The sequence below is a fragment of the Zalophus californianus genome, chromosome 12 (assembly GCF_009762305.2).
Source record: "Zalophus californianus isolate mZalCal1 chromosome 12, mZalCal1.pri.v2, whole genome shotgun sequence".
Lineage (NCBI taxonomy): Eukaryota > Metazoa > Chordata > Mammalia > Carnivora > Otariidae > Zalophus > Zalophus californianus.
Window position 1 is genome coordinate 78,998,873 of NC_045606.1, and position 21,825 is coordinate 79,020,697.

Here is a 21,825-nt window from a genome sequence, read left to right on the forward strand (position 1 = left end):
TTTTTGTTTCTGTGTGTGATTGGTATGTTCCCTTTCCCCTGCCCTATGGTTATGGGAGCATGTGTTGAAACGGCATCATCCTCAGCCTAGATCCCTTATGTGACTCTTTTGAGAAATGTCAACCCTCATTAGACATGTATATGAATAAGAAACAAACTTCTGTTGTGTTAAGACATTAGGACTTTGGGGTAGCCTATTCTAATTCACTATTGTTCTCACTACTTTCCTTCACTAACTAGAATTTTGGCTTACTCCCTCTAAATACTTTAAATTTCTCCAGTCCCCATCAATAATTTAAATCACCTATCACATTCCCACTTTGATTTCTTGTGAACTCTATTAAAAATAAACCTCTTCATCCCGCTGTAAGCCAAACTTCTATCTTCTCATTTACTTTTTTCTCAAAATGTTAGTATTACTATTACTGTAGCATAGGCTGCAATCCCATTAAGTACTGAGTTTTAAAGGAAATTCTATCCCCAGATGGAAAATACTCATAGCATGTTCCTCGATTTGCTACTTTACCCTAGACACCAGAACACACCTGCCTAGGTTTCTTTAACTTCTATTTGTTTATATAACCATGGAGCCTGGGAGGAAAAAGAAAAAGCTGATATTAGCCAAGATATGGAAATTTTCTTATACAGAACATTGTTGATTTCCTCCCTTTGACAGAAAACATGAGGGTATAGCATCTGCCTTCCAGTGATTGACGCCTGATGTAGATAATAGGAAAGTGGCATACAAACTCTGCTCTGCAGTTGGAGCACATGTGAAGGTCCTGCAAGACCTGAAGATCTTGTCTTCTGAGAAGAGTGAAACTGATCTCTTAGACTTCATGGCAGAGTTCCTGAATAAACAGAACATGGACTATCTGGAATGCCATCTTGGCAGTCAGAAGGAATTATAAGAGCTGGCCCAAAGGGAATCTGTTTGAACAGCCTGCTGAAGTATCAGGTGAAGACTTAACGTCTGAAGGCAACACAGCAAGCCTCTCCATTGTAGTAGGTTCCAGTCAGCTGTGAAAGACTGCTCTCACTTTTATCTAGTATCCTAATCCTCATTGCTGTGCTTAAAAATAAATCTGCTTTGCAGGGGCACCTGGGTGGTTTAGTCAGTTGGGCGTCTGCCTTTGGCTCAGGTCATGTTCCCTGGGGCCTGGGATTGAGCCCTGCATAAAGCTCTCTGCTCAGTGGGGAGCCTGTTTCTCCCTCTGCCTCTCCCTCTGCCTACTTGTGATCTCTGTCAAAAAGAATCTTTAAAAATTTTTTTAAAAATAAATCTACTTTGCATTATAACAATAGCAGCAAAAAGGTGAATTAGCTTCACTTCTCTAACTGCACTTTAAGATTAGAAAAGGAAACAACAAAGATAAGCTCCTTTTCTTCCATCCCTCAATTCTGAGGGGAAGCTGGGGAGGGGAGGGGCAGATGGTAGAATGGAGACTGAAGGGACACGATAAAACCTGAGGCCTGGTGGCTCATAATGGCTGCCACTGCTGACATACCCCTTCTACTCAGGTAAGACTACTTCTCTAACTTCTGGTGTAGAAACCGATGGCAGCCCGCAACCTTGTTACTTCAGTGGGTGCCACATACCCTGTTTGCCCATGATAGTCATAGTTTATACCTGTTACCCTTATAAAATTATTAATACTTCCTTTTTCTCTCAAAATCATTACAGGTCGAATGAAAAATCGTATGATCATCCTAGATACAAATCATTTCCATTCCAAAGGAAAGAATGGGATAAATTTGAATATTCTGCACTCAGTTCACAGATAGAAGAAAGGGAGCATCGACTTTGCTGCCATTTTCTTGTTTGCAAAGCTCAAACTGATTAGCTTCTTTTTCTTTTGAAGTGTCTGGTGTATGATTAATCTGAACGAAACATGAGAGCCTAGGAGGAGTTGAAATGAGCCATTCTGAAAATTACTCAAATTAGTCTAGAAGCCACTCAGCAACACTGAAGATCTGAAGAATTATTCGTAAAGTGATAAGAAAGCCTGATCTGGAAGTTATAGGAAGCAACCAGAAAATACCTGAAGGAGTAAAAACTATCAGGTGTAAGGTATATGAGCAGCTGGAATGGCAGTTAATAAATGTAAAAACATGGACCACACAGCAATGCCTTTTAAACACATACCCCATTTACATTATTTTCCTATATTCCATATGAAGATTTTTACACAAAATGAAATCCAGTTTACTACCCCTGTTCCTATTTGTTCTTTATAGTCATTTTTTTTTAAAGTTGACAGTTTTTAATGACATAGTCATTTTGACAAAACAAATCAAGAAAGCAGGAAATAGGTTCTTTTGGTACAGTCCATATGGTACAGGCAGGAGTGACAGCAACCCAAGAATATTCATAAAAAATAATATAATGGTTAGGAACATGAGTTCTGGAGCAAGACTGTCCAGGTTCAAAATTTAGCTCCACGTCTTACTAGCTATGTGACCTTGGTTATTATTACACCACCTTTTCACCTGTTTTTCCAAGGTGCCCATGTTGCCTACAATGGCCTACAATTGCAGAAGAGCACTACTCACACAGAATCCTGGTTTCCTTACCTAGAGAAATGGAGGTAATTTGCAGGATCACACTTTTAAGAGTTGTAGTGCAGATATAAGAGTGAAATTTAGTCATGTACTTAGAATAGTACCTGGCAAACATTAACAAATATTAGCTATTATTATTATATTATTACTATACTACTACTATCTTACCACTAGCATTTCTAAAGCAAACATCAATACGGTCCCCTTTTTATTAACAGCTACAACAGGAGCCCTGTTGGTTAAATATATGACACCCAAGAATTGTGGGAGGTGAAGCTAAAAAGTCTGATAGACACATCAAGCCATCTTTCTGTTTTCATGTGCTCAAAGGACCTGAAAAAAAAATGGTTGGTTAGGAAATCTGCTTGAAAGTATCTATACAGATATGTTTTAGGAGCACCTATTTTTTTATATCTATAAATATAATGTATTATATTTAAAGCAAATATTTAGAACTGAAAAGGAAGCTATAAATCATAAGTTCTACTTTTTTTTACAAAGAAGGAAATAGATCAATCTGACAGGTTGACAACTTGCCTCCACTTGAGTTCTTGATAGCACTAGACCCCTGGGATGAGAACCCCTGGACTTCTGCCTCTCTCTAAGGCTTTTCCCACTTCCCCCACAGAAGCTTTCTCTTGCATTCTGACTGCTGAAAAGTAACTCAATCCACTTCATTTAATATTTATTTACCATTCAATTTACAGCTCTGTAAGGGGAGAAATATATCAGAAAAAAAGTACAATTTTCTCTTTCTGAAAATTCTGAATGATTCTACTTTGCTCCAAGGGATAGCAAAAGACACAAAAACATATTTGTACAAACACACACAAAAGCACTATCTTTAAAGTTAAAAAATACCAAATTTAAGTATTTAGAAATGATAGGGTCTAGGGTGAAAGGGTGAGGACACGTGAAAAGTAATTTATGCCAATTGTTTCTTTCCTTGAATTAGCACTTATTTTGGGTTTGATACCCAACTGCACTCATATTGGAAACTTAGTGTAAACTACCTGGTGATTCCACTAGGAAGTTACAACCCATGTATGAGTAAGATGTTCTGAATATAAGCCTATGAAAAACTTTAGGAACTCTTGATGTCTTTCCTTTTACATAAATTCTATCTCAATCTGATGTACTTTGGGTGATCAAGAAAACTAAAGGCTAAGAACAGAAAGCTAACTTCTTTAAATGAGACAAATGGAAAAGTTTTTCCAACTACCACTATAAGAAATTTTTTCTTTCAAGAAAGAAATTTTTCTTCCAAATACCAAATCAATTTCCTCAACTGTACAGCTATAACTTGATGGTTTTTACTCTACTTCACTTTTAAATTTGTCTAAACAATAATAATAATAAAGTATCTTTCCTGTTTTTTTTCCAAGATAAAAATCATTAAATGATGTGTTGAAGATGCCACTATAAATACTTAACATTTTGGTTATGGCTTCTGCATTGAAAATCTATAGGAATTTTTCCAATTAACTTTCAAATCTTTCCACAACCTCTCTGTAAAAAACAAACAACAAAAAAAACTCCAACAAAATCTTTAAGATAGCTTAAATGAATGCTTTACATATCAAACATGGATTCACAAGTCCCTATACCGTAGTATCAATTTTAAGAAGTGTCCTAAATATGCTCTGTATTAGTTTTCTTGATTATGTCAATAATATAGAAACATTTTTAATGTAACAGAACATTTAATTACATCCACTTCCCATGAACACACTAGTCATTCAATGATGATTATATTGGCCACTTCCACTGGTTGGCAGGAGGCTCTTCCACTAAAGGCTCCCATGGTTTCCACTGTAACATTTTTCTGGCCAGACTTAGTTCATTTTCAGCCTGTTAATAAAAATTTTTAAAAGATCATTTGATTACACTGTTCAACAGGTATTTATCATAACTAATGACTGAAATATAATTATTAGAACTGTTGTCAACATATTAATACCTAATAAACCGTTCCACCATCAAATGTTGAACATTATTAATGAAATTATCTTAATTCTCATAGCTACATAATCATGAGTAAGAAAGGATGGCTTTTGATTTTTTCTATTTGATTAAAATTTGCTATGAGAGTGTTCAAAAGTTTACTTGGTGAATTTTTAATCTTAATTGTCTGTTTCACCATTAGACTACAAATTCTTTGAGAATGAGATGTCTCTTCGTCTATGTTTTATCATGGGCCACAGTAAAACACAACAAACAAATTCTACTAAAGGATCCATAATATACATATAAAAGTAAAACAAAACTAAAAATATCATTACCTTTACTAGCTATGATACATTATTTTCTATTATTTTTTTACCTGCTAGTCACAACCCATCTGATTTCTTGACCCATAATCACTTAAGACCCAGTTTGTAAAACAGTGATCTATGGAGTGTAGAATATCATAGGTGCACAAAAATTATTTATTGATTGAATTAATTTCCTTAGTCAATTATTTTACATTTGCTTGTTTCCCTTCAAGCAAATTTATAACATATTTAACAAATATTTTATGTATCTTTTTATTTCACATTTTTATACAAGAAAAAGACCTATGACAACTCTAGCCAACTTAGAAGAACACTGTTAAACACTTGTCAGGATGTCAGAGAAGGAATTCAAATACAGAGTTAAGTGCCAAATAAGTGCAATGCCTCATTTATGCCAGTGGGGCAAAACAGCCAATCTATGTTTAGCAGCAAGTCTAAAATGTATACAAACAATGACTTAAAAAGTAGATTAATAGAAATCTGAGGGTAGAGGGATTTACTAATGCTGAAATGAGAAAATAGCATAAATACTAACTAAAAATATCCCTAAAGATGGCTGTTTCCCTGATGGCCCTTTGGCCTGGGTCTCTTGACCATTCATGCTTTCTTTAAGCCCCCAAGGCATCGTGTAGTGTGGGGGCCTGAACATCACCGAGGTCAACCCCAATTCAGGTAGCTGACCCAGCTGCATGAGACCCCTGTTGCCTACTCCTACTCTCTTCCTTGGCTTTTTTTTTTTTTTTTTAAGATTTTATTTATTTATTTTTGACAGAGAGAGACACAGCGAGAGAGGGAACACAAGCAGGGGGAGAGGGCAAGGGAGAAGCAGGCCTCCCACCGAGCAGGGAGCCCAACGCAGGGCTCAACCCCAGGACCCTGGGATCATGACCTGAGCCAAAGGCAGATGCTCAACTGACTGAGCCACCAGGTGCCCCCTCTTCCTTGGCTTCTAACACACTACCTTTTCCTTATTTCTCTCATACTACCCCTCTAGAAATGGGCTATCCAAAATGGTAGCTACTACCTACATGTGACTACTGAGTAGGCATTTGAAATGCAGCTAGTTCAAATTCAGATGTGCTGCAAGTATAAAATACACAAAAGATTTTAAAGACTTAGTATAAAAAAAGAATATAAAATATGTCAATATTTTAATATTGATTATGTTTCAGTATTTTAAATATATTAGGTAAAGTAAAACATTATTAAAATTTAACTTTAATACTGCCCATGAAAATGTGGAGAATGGCACAGCTGACATAAAAACACCTATTGTAGGGGGGCCTGGGTGGCTCAGATAGTTAAGCGTCTGCCTTCGGCTCAGGTCGTGATCCCAGGGTCCTGGGATCGAGTCCCGTGTCGGGCTCCCTGCTCCTTGGGAGCCTGCTTCTCCCTCTGCCTCTCTCTCTGTCTTTCATGAATAAATAAAAAAAATCTTTAAAAAAAAAACAAAAAAACAAAAAAAAACACCTATTGTACCCTGAGACTGCAATTGCATGATAAATTAATGTATAAGTTAAACTAAAGTCATGATCAAAGTGAGCTCTGACAGAAAAGAAAGAACAGGAAAAGGACAATACTAAGTTAGTACCAAGCTCCCATATGGTAACAAACAGTTGGCCCATGAGTAGAAGGCCAGGAAAATAGGCCTTGGAATGACCGAAATAGTCTACATTCATAAAAAGTTCTCCGAATGCCCTATTCCTCTCTTAACAAAGCCATCTAACATCTTCTGAATTTGTGTGTCATGTCTATTGGTGATATACCTCCCTAATCACCCATACTACCCAATATTTCCTTTTGTCCTTTAATAAAACCCAAGAAGAAATGGTTGTATTTTTTTAAAATACAAAAAATGTACAAATTAAATGAAACGAGTATCAGATGGCTTCTAAGGGTAGACATCTAAACCTATAATATTGGGGCAGGGAGAGGGGGTCTGAAGTGGTGGGGCAAAGGGGGAGGGTGAGTTGACCAAATAAAAATTTTAAAAATCTCTACATGAGAGAAAATATTGAGTTGAAGTCAAAAGGCAAAGAAGAGACGGAAAAAATGTGCAAATACAGCAAAATTTAAGGTTAAAATCTCTTTTATTTTAAAAAACACTCAAAGAAATATAGAAGAAAAGCACTAAAAACAAATGATAGCGTAAAACCATGAATGATATAATTTATAAAACACAAAATACAAGAACATATTTTAAGTTTAACCTTACTAGTAATTGGGGAAAAAATGCACAACTTAAAAAGAAAAAGGCATAGATGTGTTAATCAAAGTCAAAAATAAAAATACATTTTAACTTTATGATTTTATGATTCAAAAAATCTGTATTTCTCCATATTCAAAATATACTAAGCCTTTAAAACATAAAAGTATGTATCTAAAAAGATAAAATTATTCAAATAACAGAAATATTGTGTTACTAGTTTGAACTAAAGGCTAACAAGACCATGCTGATTAAATTCAAGGTGTATCCAACTCCAAATTTCCAAAAGAAGCCTCATAAATTCAAGTTATAATTACTGATAAATATTTAATTGACATATACATGATAGAAATATTTCCTATATGTGATTATTCTTATATTTCAGAGTTGATATAAAGAAATTTAGTTTTTCCTTTTTTCTGGAATGTCAGTTTTGTGTCTCTAAGTATTGTGCCTCTGACCATTTAAAAAGCCAAACATCTAAATATTCAACTTTTTCTTTACCTGAAGAATCACCTCTTCTAGTTGGCCACCCTGAAGTTGGTCTTCTAATTTCTTAACATCTGGTTCCTGTAATTTAAGCGGAAAAAAGAAAAAAAGATTTAAAGAAAGGAGCACAATATCTGAATGTTTTAATATCCTAATTAAAAAGACCCAAATATAAAATAGCACTTACTGTAGCAAACACAATTAATTTTTCTTTCATTAAACCCTTACTAATGTTTGCCAAGTATCTGGTGGAAACCCGTTTAATCTCTACTATTTTATTGCTTTTCTGTCTTAATATTAACTTGCATATCAAGAGTAAGAAATATGATGTCCAACTCGGTCTTTCTAAAACACAGATTTTAAAATACCACTTTATTTTCTTAGTACTTCCTATATTTCATCTCAGAACATTAGTATTTGAAATAAATGCTATCCTATGACCCAGAATTCCACTCCTAGGTATACACCAAACAGAAATGTATAATACATTAACCAAATGGCATGTCCAACAATGTTCACAGCAGCACAAATTATAACCCTAAACTAGAAATAATTCAAATAATCATATATAGAATTAATGAATAAATTATAGTATTTGGATATATATATATAGAATACTACATAGCAATGAGAAAATACGAATAACAACTGTAAGTAAAAACATAGATGATTCTCTCAAACATAATATTAAAATAAAGAAACTACACACAAAAGAGCACAGACTGATGATTCCATTTATAGAAAGTTAAAAACAGGTGAAATGTATCTGTCGTGACAGAGGTCAGAAGAGTAGTTATCTTTAGGAGGGTAGTAACTTGGAGGGAAGAAAGAGAGGGTTTGGGCATTCTGGAAATGTCCTCTTTTTGATTTGGTGTTAACATGGGTGTGATTACTTTGTGAAAATTCATCAAACTCTACATTTATGATTTCTGCACATTTTGGTACATTATTCTTCAATAAGAGGTTTTTTAAAAAAGAAATGCAAGGGCGCCTGGGTGGCTCAGTCGTTAAGCATCTGCCTTCAGCTCAGGTCACGCTCTCAGGGTCCTGGGATCAAGCCCCGCATTGGGCTCCCTGCTCCGCGGGAAGCCTGCTTCACCCTCTCCCACTCCCCCTGCTTGTGTTCCCTCTCTTGCTGTGTCTCTCTCTGTCAAATTAATAAATAAAAATCTTTAATAAAAAAAAAGAAATGCTAATAGGGTACCTAGAAAATACAATGACATGTATTTATTGCTAGTAAACTGAGCTTTGTGAGATCCAGAAACCATGTTCTATACACTTACACTTACATAAGTAAGGTGTGAATAGGATGGTTTTTTGGCCCACAAATGGAATGAAAAGAGGGAGAAAAAAAACAAAGCTATTTTCTACAGGAACTGGCATGTTTCTGCTTCTGGGCATCTGCTGGCTGACCACGGATATCTGCATGGCTTGTTCCTTCACTTCCATTCAAGTTTTTGCTCATATATTACTTTCTGGGTGAGGCCCAGTCTGATAATAATTTATACTGTGGTAGGCTAAACAATGCCCCACAAAATGTACATGACCTAATCCATAAAACCTATGAACGTTACCTTGTGTGGCAAATACTCTGCAGATGTAATTAAGAATTCTGAGACAGAGAGATTATCTATCCTAAATTCTCCAAGTGGGCCCTAGCAATTACAGATGTCCTTATAAGACAGAGGCAGGGGGAAATTATGCATAGAAGAGAAAGTAATGTGAGGGCGCCTGGGTGGCTCAGTTGGTTAAGCGACTGCCTTCAGCTCAGGTCATGATCCTGGAGTCCCGGGATCGAGTCCCACATCGGGCTCCCTGCTCAGCGGGGAGTCTGCTTCTCCCTCTGACCCTCCCCCCCTCATGTGCTCTCTCTCTCTCTCATTCTCTCTCTCAAATAAACAAAATCTCAAATTAAATAAATAAATAAATAAATAAATAAAATAAAAAAGAAGAGAAAGTAATGTGACCACAGAGGCAGAGATTAGAATGATGTGGTCATAAGCCAAAAAATGCTGAAAGCCACCAGAGCTGGAAGAGTCAAGGAACAGGGTCTACCCTAGAACCTCTAAAAGGAATGCAGTCTTGTCAACACCTTGATTTGGGCCCTTGGTACTAATTTTAGAATTTTGGCTTCCAGAAATGTAAAAGAATAAATTTCTATTGTTTTCAGCCACCAAGTTTAGAACAGGCAGAGGAAGTAAAAACGTGTTATAACATCCCTCATCACCCGGATACACATCATTCTCTTTTCATTTTCCTTCACTGCATTTAACTGCTTTCTAACATGCTATGTAATGTACTTCTTTATTTACTTACTTACTTCTTTGCCTCCCACCATTAATGTATAATCTCCAAGAAAGCAGGGATTTTTACCCGTTTTGTTCATTATCATATAGGCACTGGCTTCCATGCCTACAACCATACATGGCATATAACAGGCATTCAGTTGTTTCTTGAATAGATGAAAATAGTTGGAAAAGAAGAGGGAGGAAAGCAGAGGAACATGTTTGAGAAAGACTGTTTAACTCAGAATTAACTGAGCTTTAAAGCCAAACTTCAAAAGCAAAACTGGGAAGGTGGTCATTGTTAAGAGACCCAGGAGAGTGAAGAAAAGCAAGCAAGGAAGGTTCATTATTTTCAACTCAAGAGAACCTTGTGCTAGGAAAACAACTCAAAATTTGTCTTAGTGAAGGTAAGTTAATAATATGACCTCTATTTATCAGTGGCACAATGTAATTAAGCTTAATAAGCTACCATGTTCTGATCACATGTGCTTTCCACTATGTTAAGCACTCTACATATATTACCTCATTCAGTCCTAACAATAAGTATTCAGGTAGGTATTATTATACCCAAATTTTAGATGAGGAAACTGAGACAGAGAAATGGGTAATATGCCAATAGTGACTCAGCAAATAAGGATTAGAGCTGAGATGAAAATTTTGGACAGGCCACAAACCAATACTTTTCACCAATATTCTATCTCCCTAGTATAACATGAAAAAGTATTTATTTTTATTTCCATTTTTGGCTTAGTAAGTAGATACTTTAAAATAATAACAATATTTACTGAAGACTTTGTGTAAGACTCGACTGAGGGTTAAAAATCTGTAATAATTTTACCAAAAATAGGAATCAGTGATACAACTATTATGCAGTGCTTGGGATTGTTAAAAAAAACTATTTGTATGTAGGCTTCTAGATAAACAAACATTTCTACGGGACCTTATATAAGCACCAGGTACCATGCTAGATTCTTGGGATACAAAGATGAATGGAAACATCAATCATAAGTAGCTTATGGACTAGTAGAGAGGACATAAATAAAATACAGTGTGACAGGTACAATGGAAGAAAAGCAAGGAAACTGTCAATCTCTCCTTGGGGAGGTAAGAAAAGGTTTCACGGAGGAAGAAGTAACGGATCTTGAGGCCCGAGTAAGAACTGCCAGAAAGACAAGGTAAGGGCATTCCAGGAAGGGGGAAGAGAAAACACAAAAGAAACACAAAAATAAAACTGCATGTAATTCACATAACTATCAGCTGTTTGGTATTGCTGAAGTATAGGGTACGAAATGGAAATGACAACATAAGACTGAGAAGATAATCCAGAATCAGATCTTGGGGTGCCTTCCATACCATGCTAAGGACTTTATCCTGGAAGCCAGTGGTTCCCAACCCTGGCTGTACATCAAAGACTTGCAGATAAAAGTAGTTAGGTGAGTTTCATACAATTAACTCAGCAAACATTCTTAAACTCGGCCTCTGAGAAACACTAACCAATAAACCACAGGAAGGTTTTTAGGCAGGAAGAACCTGGATCAGATTTATATATTGAAAAAAAAAAATCACTCTATTGGCAGTGTGGGGCATATAATGAAGTATGATGGAACTACACACAGACCAGTAAGTTACAACGCAATCAGAAGAGCCGAAGTCAGAGAAAACTATTTTAAAACTAATAAGTGAAAGTAATGACAGTAAACTATTCTTTGGTTGACACTGGCTAAGACAGAAAAGAAAAATAGGGCAAAAATAAAGGAAGATATAAAGATAACAGTTTTCAAGACAGGAATAAGTTAAATACATTTTGAGGCTATCTGAAAGATAAGATCAGAGGCTAAAAAGAGAAATAGAAAAAAACAAAGTGGAATAAGGTTATGGAGAAGGAAAGCAGAGAAACACTCAGAGTTGAAGAGCTTCACCTCATCAAAGAGAAAGGGAAATTTCTTACTCTGTGATGGGAAAAAATTCATAAGCCCACTTACCTTAAGGAAAACATGAAATCAAAGGAAATGTTGAACTTCCCCTTAGAGACTTTAATCTGTAAGTCACTTTCAGAATTGCCAAGCTAAAAATAAAAGTTCTAAATCAAATTGCATTGTTTTGCTGCATACCCAGGGAAAAATAATTATTCTCTTTGGGCTAGGTTTTGGTAACATAATAATAAGAAAAATATATTAGAGCCACTTATTACATACATGTAATTACTTTTAGAGTTTATGAACATTTTTGGATAATTACAAAAGTCTGTGAAATAACTGCTGGTGTGAAAATTTAATAATTTAAAAATTTAATTGCACAAGAGGGCAATATAGTTTGGTATAAAAGAACTAGCAGCAGTCTATGGTGTGTCTGGCTAGAGCCTTTGATTTAAAACCTGTAAAATGCTTGTATTAGTCTGCTAGGGTTGCCAACAAAATACCGTAGATTGTGTGGCTTCAACAACAGAAATTTATTTTCTCACTGCTCTGGAGACTGTTAGTCCAAAATCAAGGTCCAACAGGGTCAGTTTCTGATGAGAGTTTTCTTTCTGGCTTGCATATAGTTACCTTCTCATTGTGTCCTCCTCACATGGCTGTCTCTTCTCCTAAGAACACTAATCCTACTGAATCAGGGTGCCAATCTTATGACCTCATTAACCTTAATTACTTCTATAGATGTTCCATCCATACTGGGGGGATTAGAGCTTCAACATATGAATCTGGGGAGGGAGGGGGGAAATACAGTCAGTCCGTAACAATGTTTGATACAATTTTTGGTAATTAAGACACTGACTCGGTCCTCTTTGTAACAAAGCACTTTCTAAAATAGTTATTTCTGGGAATTTTTTTTTAAACACAACAGACATTTTTTGTTTTGCTTTCATTCTTCTCTACTCTGAAACTAAAGAAAAGAGGTAAGGATTGATGTATCTATAGAAAGTCAATAACCAACAAAGGACTTGATAGGGAAGAGAGGTAAAAGAACAATGTGAACTTAAGAGACTTGATGTTATTCTTTCACTCTGGTATTTAACAGTGGCTTGCACATGGAAAGCACTTAGTAAACAGGAGTTTGCTGAATGAAGGGAAAAAGGATGGAAGGAAAGCACAGAAGAATAAAAGAAAGGAAAACATGTAAAATATGTAAAAAATAAGCAACTGAACTTTTTTGTTAATATTGCATTGAAACCATAAATCCAAATCAAGACAGCTACTTACCGCTTTAACCATACTCAGCTTCTCATTTGTAATCTGTTCTGTATACTTTCTATATGCTGCGTTTTTAGGAATTTGCTCAAGAACATCAAGAATCTTTGTGTATAATATTCTTAGCCTCTGAAAAGACAAATCACATACATTTCCAATTTAAAATATCATCAAAGATTCAACAGAACACTTTTAAAAAGTCTCACAAATTACAAAAAGAAAAAAAAAAGGCTCACATCTGTTTTTTAAAATGCATTTAACTCTTTCTTATTGCTATTTCTTCATGTCTATGCCCTATCCATCACCTTTATAAATGAGGAAAAATGTGAGTACAGTTGACCCTTGGACAACGCTGGGGTTAGGGAGCCAATCCCCGGCATGGTTGAAAATCCACGTATAACCTATGACTCCCCCAAAACTTAACTACTAATAGCTTACTGTTGACTGGAAGCCTGACCAATAACATAAACAGTTGGTTAACACATATTTCATATGTTGTATGTATCACATATATTCTTACAATAAAGTAAGCTAGGGAAAAGAAAATGTTATTAAGAAAATCGTAAGGAAAATATACTTACAGCACTGTACTGTATTCACTGAAAAAATCTGCATATAAGTGGACTCATGCAGTTCAAACCCATGCTATTCAAGGGTCAAGTGTATAAATATGGATACTTTTTATGTTGCATGAACAAAAGTTGTGTATAAGCCAAAGGTATGATAAGAAGTAGAACTAAAACTGCATTCTAACTTATTGCTAATGATGGTGAGCGCTGTGAATTGTGCAAGACTGTTGAATCACAGATCTGTACCTCTGAAACAAATAATGCAATATATGTTAAGAAAAAAAAAAGAAGAAAAAGATAGCAGGAGGGGAAAAATGAAGGGGAGTAAGTCGGAGGGGGAGACGAACCATGAGAGACGATGGACTCTGAAAAACAAACTGAGGGTTCTAGAGGGGAGGGGGGTGGGGGGATGGGTTAGCCTGGTGATGGGTATTACAGAGGGCACGTTCTGCGTGGAGCACTGGGTGTTATGCACAAACAATGAATCATGGAACACTACATCAAAAACTAATGATGTAATGTATGGTGATTAACATAACGTAATCATAAAAATAAATAAAATAAAAATCAACTCATTTTGGGGCGCCTGGGTGGCTCAGTCATTAAGCGTCTGCCTTTGGCTCAGGTCATGATCCCAGGGATCGAGCTCCATATGGGGCTCCCTGCTCAGCGGGAAGCCGCCTTCTCCCTCTCCCACTCCCCCTGCTTGTGTTCCCTCTCTCACTGTGTCTCTCTCTGTCATATAAATAAAATCTTTAAAAAAAAAAATAAAAAAAATCAACTCATTTATTAAATCATTATTTCTCAAATTGATATCCTAAGCACTACAAATTCAGATTTTTTTTTAATTTTTCTTATTTGAATTTCTGTAGAAGTAAAACATACAAACAATGATTATAAAGGATGATCAAACTTAACTAAATATAGTCATAATACTTCAGCTTATGATGACTGAGTTGGTATCATGTGAATGAAGGTTTCACCAGAGGCTTAAGAGAAAAGGAACACGAGAACAGAGTCACCGTATAGCCTGTATTAAAGCACACTGAACTTCAAGTTCACATACAGCAGTCAGTAGTAAAGTCACATGGTAAGAAGCTGTTATAGCAGATCCTAACTCACAAGTGTTCATAAGTAGTAAGTATAGTCATAAATATACATACATGATAAAGAACTTATTATTTATTTGTATTTAATTTGAAACTTGTTTTAGTTTAATTGTACAAAATCCATAGGTGTTAATACCTAGTTTCATTCATATATATTCACAATATACATACGAATAAGCAAATTAATCTTCAGGGTCTCTAAGAATTGCTTTTCCTAAAAAGTAATCTGCATATTTAGACATTATTTATATATTTGAATACGATGTTCCATAAGAGGGTATTTTAACTATACTAATGTAGAAATTATTGGATAACATATAATCTGAATTATATGTGGGTTTTTTAGCCCTCATTTCTTTTTTTTTTTTAAGATTTTATTTATTTATTTGACAGAGAGAGAGAGATAGCAAGAGAGGGAACATAAGCAGGGGGAGTGGGAGAGCGAGAAGCTGGCTTCCCGCGGATCAGGGAGCCCGACGTGGGGCTCAATCCCAGGACCCTGGAATCATGACCTGAGCCGAAGGCAGACACTTAACGACTGAGCCACCCAGGCGCCCCTAGCCTCGTTTCTTCTTTTTTTATTTTTTTTTAAAGATTTTTATTTATTTACTTGACAGAGAGAGAGACAGCGGAGAGAGGGAACACAGGCAGGGGGAGTGGGAGAGGGAGAAGCAGGCTTCCCTCAGAGCAGGGAACCCGATGCGGGGCTCGATCCCAGGACCCTGGGATCATGACCTGAGCGGAAGGCAGACGCTTAACGACTGAGCCACCCAGGTGCCCTGACTCATTTCTTCTTAATTTTAGCAAAGGATATGGCAATAGAAAGGTCAGGTTAAGAGACTTGGGTTCTAAAATGAAGATGTTAATAATATCTGCTTCACAGGTTGTTGTAGAACTTAGAACAGTATCTGACACACATTAACTTTCAATAAATGTTAGTATTATTCTATTGGAGGGAGTCACTTCAGCAGGTATCAGAGAAAGTTTCAAGAAAAAGAACTGAGATAGACCTGGAGGAATGGTAGAACTTGGATGCTTAAGACGTAGGAAAAGACAATTTTATACATGGAATACACACATAGGATTGAATGGCAAAAATAAAAGGAACATAAAGCCATCAGTATATAGTCCTATTTTCCTTAAACTGTGCTGTTCAATAGCCACTGACCAAATATGACTATTGAGCACTTGAAATGTGGCTAGTCTGAACTAAGAGTGCTATAAATGTAAATACACAGTGGATTTTGAAAATCTAGTATAAAAGAGTATAATATATTTTTATATTGATTATATTGTGAAATGGTAATATTTTATTAAAATAAATAAAACATTAATATATTTTAAATATATTACATAAAATATATTATTAGTTTTTACCTTTTCTGTATTAAAAAAGTGAGTCCTAGAAAATTTAAAATTACAAACATGGTTTACATTTATAACCCACATTATACTTTTATTGGACAGCATGTGGCTAGAATATAGAATACACAAGAAATGTTTAGGAGATAAGGTTAGAGAAAGAGTCAGACTGTAAGTGGTTTTGTGTGCCAAGTTAGAGCATTTGAGATTATTCTGTGGGCAATTAAAAGATGTAGGGAAATTGCATGATTAGATTTGTGTTTCAGGAAAATTAACCAGGTAGTAGTGACTTAAAGGACTAGATGGAAGTGAAAAAGGCAGAAAGGCCCGTAACAAAGTTGCTGCAATTCTCTAAACAATAGCAGGGGAAGATGTGGTAACGGGCAGAAAAGGAAAGACGTCAGACTGGAGAGCTGTTACAGAAAAGGATCAAGAGAACTTGTCACTGGAATTAACATGAAGATACAGGGGAAAGAGAAGTATCAACCGTGATGTTCAGCTGCCAGTCTAGGGAGTAGAAAGACTCTGATACCATCAGGAAAAATAGAGTCCACAGTAAAAGAAATAGATTTAGAAAGGGAAAACCATGAGTTCCGTCTTAGATAATAATGAGTCATTGTGAACTCATAAGAAGTACACAACATTCATTCAACAAACCTTGTATTTGCTGAGCACATACCATGTGCTGGTTATTGTTCTAGCAGTGAACAAAATAATAAAAAATCCCTGCCTTCATGAAAACCTATCTTCTAATAGAGTAAATGATTAAAATAAATTAGTAGCATACAGTGTGCTGAATAGTTACCTGGAGGGCCTTTGTTAGGACTCTTCTATTCAAAGTGAAATCAAAAGCCAGTGGAGAGTTTTGCAGAGTGACATGACCAGACTCACATTTGTCAGGCTGACTCTAGCTTGGTTGAAGACAGACAAACTGAAGAAGTGACAAGGAAGGAGAGGCAGTTAGGAAGCAAATGCAATTATCTACAGCTTAATGATGGTTGCTGAGACCATGGTAGTAGCAGAGGAGATGGTGAGAAGTACTCAAAATCTGGATATATGCTAAAAGTAGAAACCTAGAGGATTTAATGAAGTACTAAATGTGGGGTGTGAGCAAAAGAGAGAAATTAAACATGAACTCAAAGTTTTTGACCTGAGTGAACACAAGAATGGAACTGCCATTCATTGAGGTGAGCAAGCCTGAAAAAAGAGCAGGTTTTAGGCAGAAGAACAGGAACTCAATTCGGACATTAAGTCTGGGTTGCCTGTCTGACATTCAAGTGGAGATATCACTAAGCAATTAAATACAGAAGACTCTCATAAAGAGAAGTCAGGGCTTGGCACAGAAATCTAACAGTTATCAGTGTACAGATGGTATTTAAAACCACTAGACTGGAGCACCTGGGTGGCTCAGTCATTAAGTGTCTGCCTTTGGCTCAGGTCATGATCCCAGGGTCCTGGGATCGAGCCCCACATTGGGCTCCAGCCCCACATTGGGCTCCCTGCTCCGCGGGAAGCCTGCTTCTCCCTCTCCCACTCCCCCTGCTTGTGTTCCCTCTCTCGCTGTGTCTCTCTCTGTCAAATAAATAAAATCTTTAACAAAAAATATTAACAATAATAAAACCACTAGATTGGGTCCAGACAAGGAGACAAATATAGAGAAAAGTTCCAAGAACTAAGTCTTAGCACTCCAAAATTTGTAAACTGGAATATGAGAAATAACCAGAAAAGGAGAAGGCAAAAAGAGTAAGGGGGATAAAAAACAAACAAAAAAATCCCCAGGAGACTGAGATGTCTCCAAGCACAAAGTGCTTGGTGGAGACAGTGCCAAATGTGGCAAGTGCTATTACTGGGTCAATTAGATGAGAAACATGAGCTGACCAATGGATTTAGCAGAATGGAAATCATGGTGACCTTGGAAGAGCAGTTCTAGGGGCGCCTGGGTGGCTCAGTCCTTAAGCGCCTGTCTTCGGCTCAGGTCATGATCCCAGAGTCCTGGGATCGAGCCCCGCATCGGGCTCCCTACTCAGCGAGGAGCCTGCTTCTCCCTCTCCCACTCCCCTTGTTTGTGTTCCCTCTCTCGCTGTGTCTCTCTCTGTCAAATAAATAAAATCTTAAAAAAAAAAAAAAAAAAAGCAGTTCTAGCCAAGTCTGAGTGGAGTGAGTTCAAAGGGCAGTAAGAGAAATTGGAGACAGTTAAATACAGATAACTCGAGTTATCTATAAAGGGGAGGAGAGAAATGGTGTGATTATTGAAGGGAAGAAAGGGATCGAGGGAGGAGGTTTTTGAAGTTTTTGTTAGATGGAAGCATTCCCACTAAAAGGGAAAACTGATGACATAGGGGGTTAATTGCTAGAGCGATATAGGCGGTAAGCCAAAGTGTATTGGAATCTAAGGCAGCTAGGCAGAAAATGTGAGGCGGGGTTAAAGGTGGAAAATGGAGATATAGGTATGGGAGGGCATTCGTTAAAGTACAAGTGAAGCCACGAGAAGGCTACGGAAAAACTGAACAAGAGCGGCTTAAGAACGCGGTCATGGCGCACGCACGCACGCAAACACAGGGCACCGGTCAGAGCAGACTGTTCTTGTCTCAAGGCCGCTCTCAGGCTGAGCTGTAATTTCACGCTTGAAATATCCGCATCCCCTTAGCCTTTCCCCCAAGGTCACAGGGTTCTAGGCGTCCTTGGGAAGTCAGGAAATGAAGCAGCACGTACCTCGTGTGGACTTTCACATACAGCCAATCCCACAAGGCCGGTGGTCTGTTCAAAAACAAGACACGATTCACGCTGTTTTTTCCGCGCGCCCACCACACTAAGGAAAGGCAAAACCACCAGTCCCCGGGCTAAAACTGGCCTAAAAGCAGCTATCGGTCTCTCAGAGCCACTAGTTGGGAGCGTTTTTTCTGCCTCTCCGAGCGGAGCTACCAAATCTGTCACCCCTGAGGGCACAGCAGAATAGGTCCCCCAAAACACCGGCAAGCCCGCGCCAGCTGCGGCCACCACCCGCGGGATGAGGGGCTTTCGGGCTGACTACCCCCACGGTCTAAAACCCAACAGTGACCTCCATTCACCTTACCTTCTTCAGCAAACCCGCCATGACGGCGCCGACAGGGCGGGGACGCGCAGTCCTCTGGGAACCTCGCTCAGACCCGCTCAATCCACCACCGAGGCCGCCACACCGTCACCTTGGAAACAGCTTCGTTCCGCCGGGCTCAGGATTCCCACCCAGGCAAAGGCTGCGCCCCGCCCATTTCTAAGGGGAAAATTGACGCATGCGCAACGAGTACGCAAGCGTCTAAAGCAGACGGTGGAGGAAGCTGCTTTACGTCTCGGTTCTTGCTCTTACTACCGTTGACGGCTTGCCCAAAGTTTGAGAGAAACACTCCAAATTTCCAAAAAGCTCCGACAGAACCTGCACTCGGCTTAACCTTTGGCGAATTCCTCAACCTCCCTTCCGTAGTGTAGTGTGTAGTAAAATGAGAGTAGTTCTCTGGAGCTATCATCTAAGTGGTCTCATGGCAGCAAAGGTTAATAGCGCAAGCATATCGGTATTCTCAGTCTAATGCACCAAAGTAGTTTGCAGTGTGAGGCCATTTCCTGTCTCAACACTTTCCCACTTCACTTTCAGAAGTACATCATCCACTTTCTCATTTCCCCAGGTGAAGTGATAACGGACCATAGCACGTCTGTCTCCCCAGTTATCTCTGCAAACATTGATCGAGTACGCATTATGTGTTAGTTACCGGGACATAATTTGTAAGACAGGATCCCACGTCCTGGAGTTTACTAAACAAGGATGAAAACGTGCATTAATATTTGGTAAGTGTTCTAAAAGAGGTTTGTGCCAAGTGCAGTGGTAGCAGGGAAGAGGAAATAACTAACCAAAAATGGTAGATAACTGGAGTTGAAGTAGGCATTTGCTAAAAAGTCAATGGGAGAAAAGCACAAAAAAATTGAGTGAACACGTGTACGAAGAAATATATATATATTCTGAGTAGCAAGAGGTGTAACAAATAGTAAAACAACCCGTAGAATGGAAGAAGATATTTCCAACCACATAAAATCATCAAAAGATAAGTGGCACCTGGAATACACAGGGAACTTCTATAAATCAGTAAGAAGATAACTAATAACCAGAACAGGTCTCCCCTCTTCCATTCTTGCCTCCCACTCTGGACTATATGAAATGAGTTAACATATGTAAGGCGCCTGGCTGAGTGCATGGAACCCAGTACCACACACGTGATTGTTATTAATTTTTTATTTCATGGTTATTATTCTCAAACAAGTAACTATAATAATCCTTTTAGAATGTACTGTGCTCAAAATTCTCGCATGGTTTTTCACTCAAGGTGTAAAAATCAAAGTCCTTTCATCTACCTATAAGGTCCTGCACCACATAGCCCCACAGCCTCTCATTTCTCAGACTTGACCTCCTATTCCCCTCTCCCTGCTTAGGTAGCTGTTCTTCTAACCCTTTTCTTGGAAAACCCTTCCACCAGATGGGCACATGGCTCCATCTTTCACCTCCTTCAAGTCCTTGCTCAAATAGTACCTTCTAATTATGGCCTGCCCAGGCCATGAGATTTAAAATCACAAATTACCATGCACTCCTTGTGTTCTTCTCTGTTTCGTTTTCTTCATAGTCTTTATCCCCTTCTAATATGCTATCTAATTCTCTTACTTATATTGTTACTGTGCATCACCCTTTCTAGAATATATAAACCATATGCAGTGGAAATTTTTTCCTACCATATCTGAAATGCCTAAAATAGTACCTCATACATAATAAGCACTCAATAAATATATTTCTAATGAATACAATAGAAAAATAGGCAAAGGAAATGAATAGGCAATTGACAAAAACAGAAACAGGAACAGTCAATAAACATGAAAAAGACCCAACCTCCCTAATGATCAATAAAATCCAAATTAACTATAATTTTACTGCCATCTTATGAACAAAAATTAAAGACTGACAATACCAACTGATAGCAAGGATGTGGAGCAACAGGAAAACTCATACACTGCTGGTGGGAGTAAACTGGTATAATCACTTTAGGGAATAATTTCACAATAGTTGAAGATATGCAAAACCTACAACTGAGTGTAATAGCTTGAACTATGTCCCCCCAAATTCATATGTTGAGGTCATAACCCCCACTATCTCAAAAATGTGACCTTATATAAAAATAAGATAATTGCAAATGTAATTAGTTAAGATGAGGTAATTAGAGTAGGCCCTTGTCTAATACAACTGATGTCCTTATTAAAAGGAAAAATTTGGACACAGAAATGTACACAGGAAGAATGGCAAACATAATGCAAAGATGAAGGCAGAGATAGGGATGATGCTTCTATGAGTCAAGGAACAACAAAGAGTGCTAGAAAATCACTAGAAGTTAGGGGACAGGCAGGGAACAAATTCTCTTAGCCCTTATAAGAAACCAGACTTCTAGCCTCCAGACTTGATCTCAGACTTCTAGCCTCCAGACAGATGAGCTAATACTTTTAATGATGTTTAAATCCCTGAGTGTATGGTATTTTGTTACAGCAGTCCTATAAACTAACACTGAGTAATAGATTGATTTGATCATATATTCCTCTCTTCTATTAGGATAGCTGTCCCTAGAAATATGAGCCATGGGGGTCATATTTTTTCAGCTTCATATTCCCATTATGGGGGTCATAATCTTTCCAGCTCAGATTACTCAAGAATTAGGCTTCACCATAACTTCCATCATAATTTCTAACGTCTAGTATTTAAATCATTCACAATGACATTT

At 37.5% G+C, this 21,825-nt stretch overlaps 1 protein-coding gene across 2 annotated transcripts; it reads right to left on the reverse strand.

Moving 5' to 3' along the window:
* Window positions 1–2,217: 2,217 nt before the first annotated feature.
* Window positions 2,218–19,253, reverse strand: NDUFA5 (NADH:ubiquinone oxidoreductase subunit A5). 2 transcript variants are annotated; one of them, XM_027574597.2, is made up of 5 exons: window positions 19,116–19,253; window positions 18,755–18,799; window positions 13,015–13,131; window positions 7,548–7,613; window positions 2,218–4,412 (listed from the first exon to the last, which is right to left on the reverse strand). In XM_027574597.2, the coding sequence occupies exons 1-5, from the start codon at window positions 19,134–19,136 to the stop codon at window positions 4,311–4,313; spliced, it is 351 nt and encodes a 116-aa protein (XP_027430398.2). In that variant the 5' UTR covers window positions 19,137–19,253; the 3' UTR covers window positions 2,218–4,310. The 2 variants fall into 2 exon arrangements, with proteins under 2 accessions (XP_027430398.2, XP_027430399.2); XM_027574598.2 differs by lacking the exon at window positions 18,755–18,799 and having other exon boundaries at window positions 19,116–19,151.
* Between the last annotated feature and the right edge of the window lie 2,572 nt (window positions 19,254–21,825).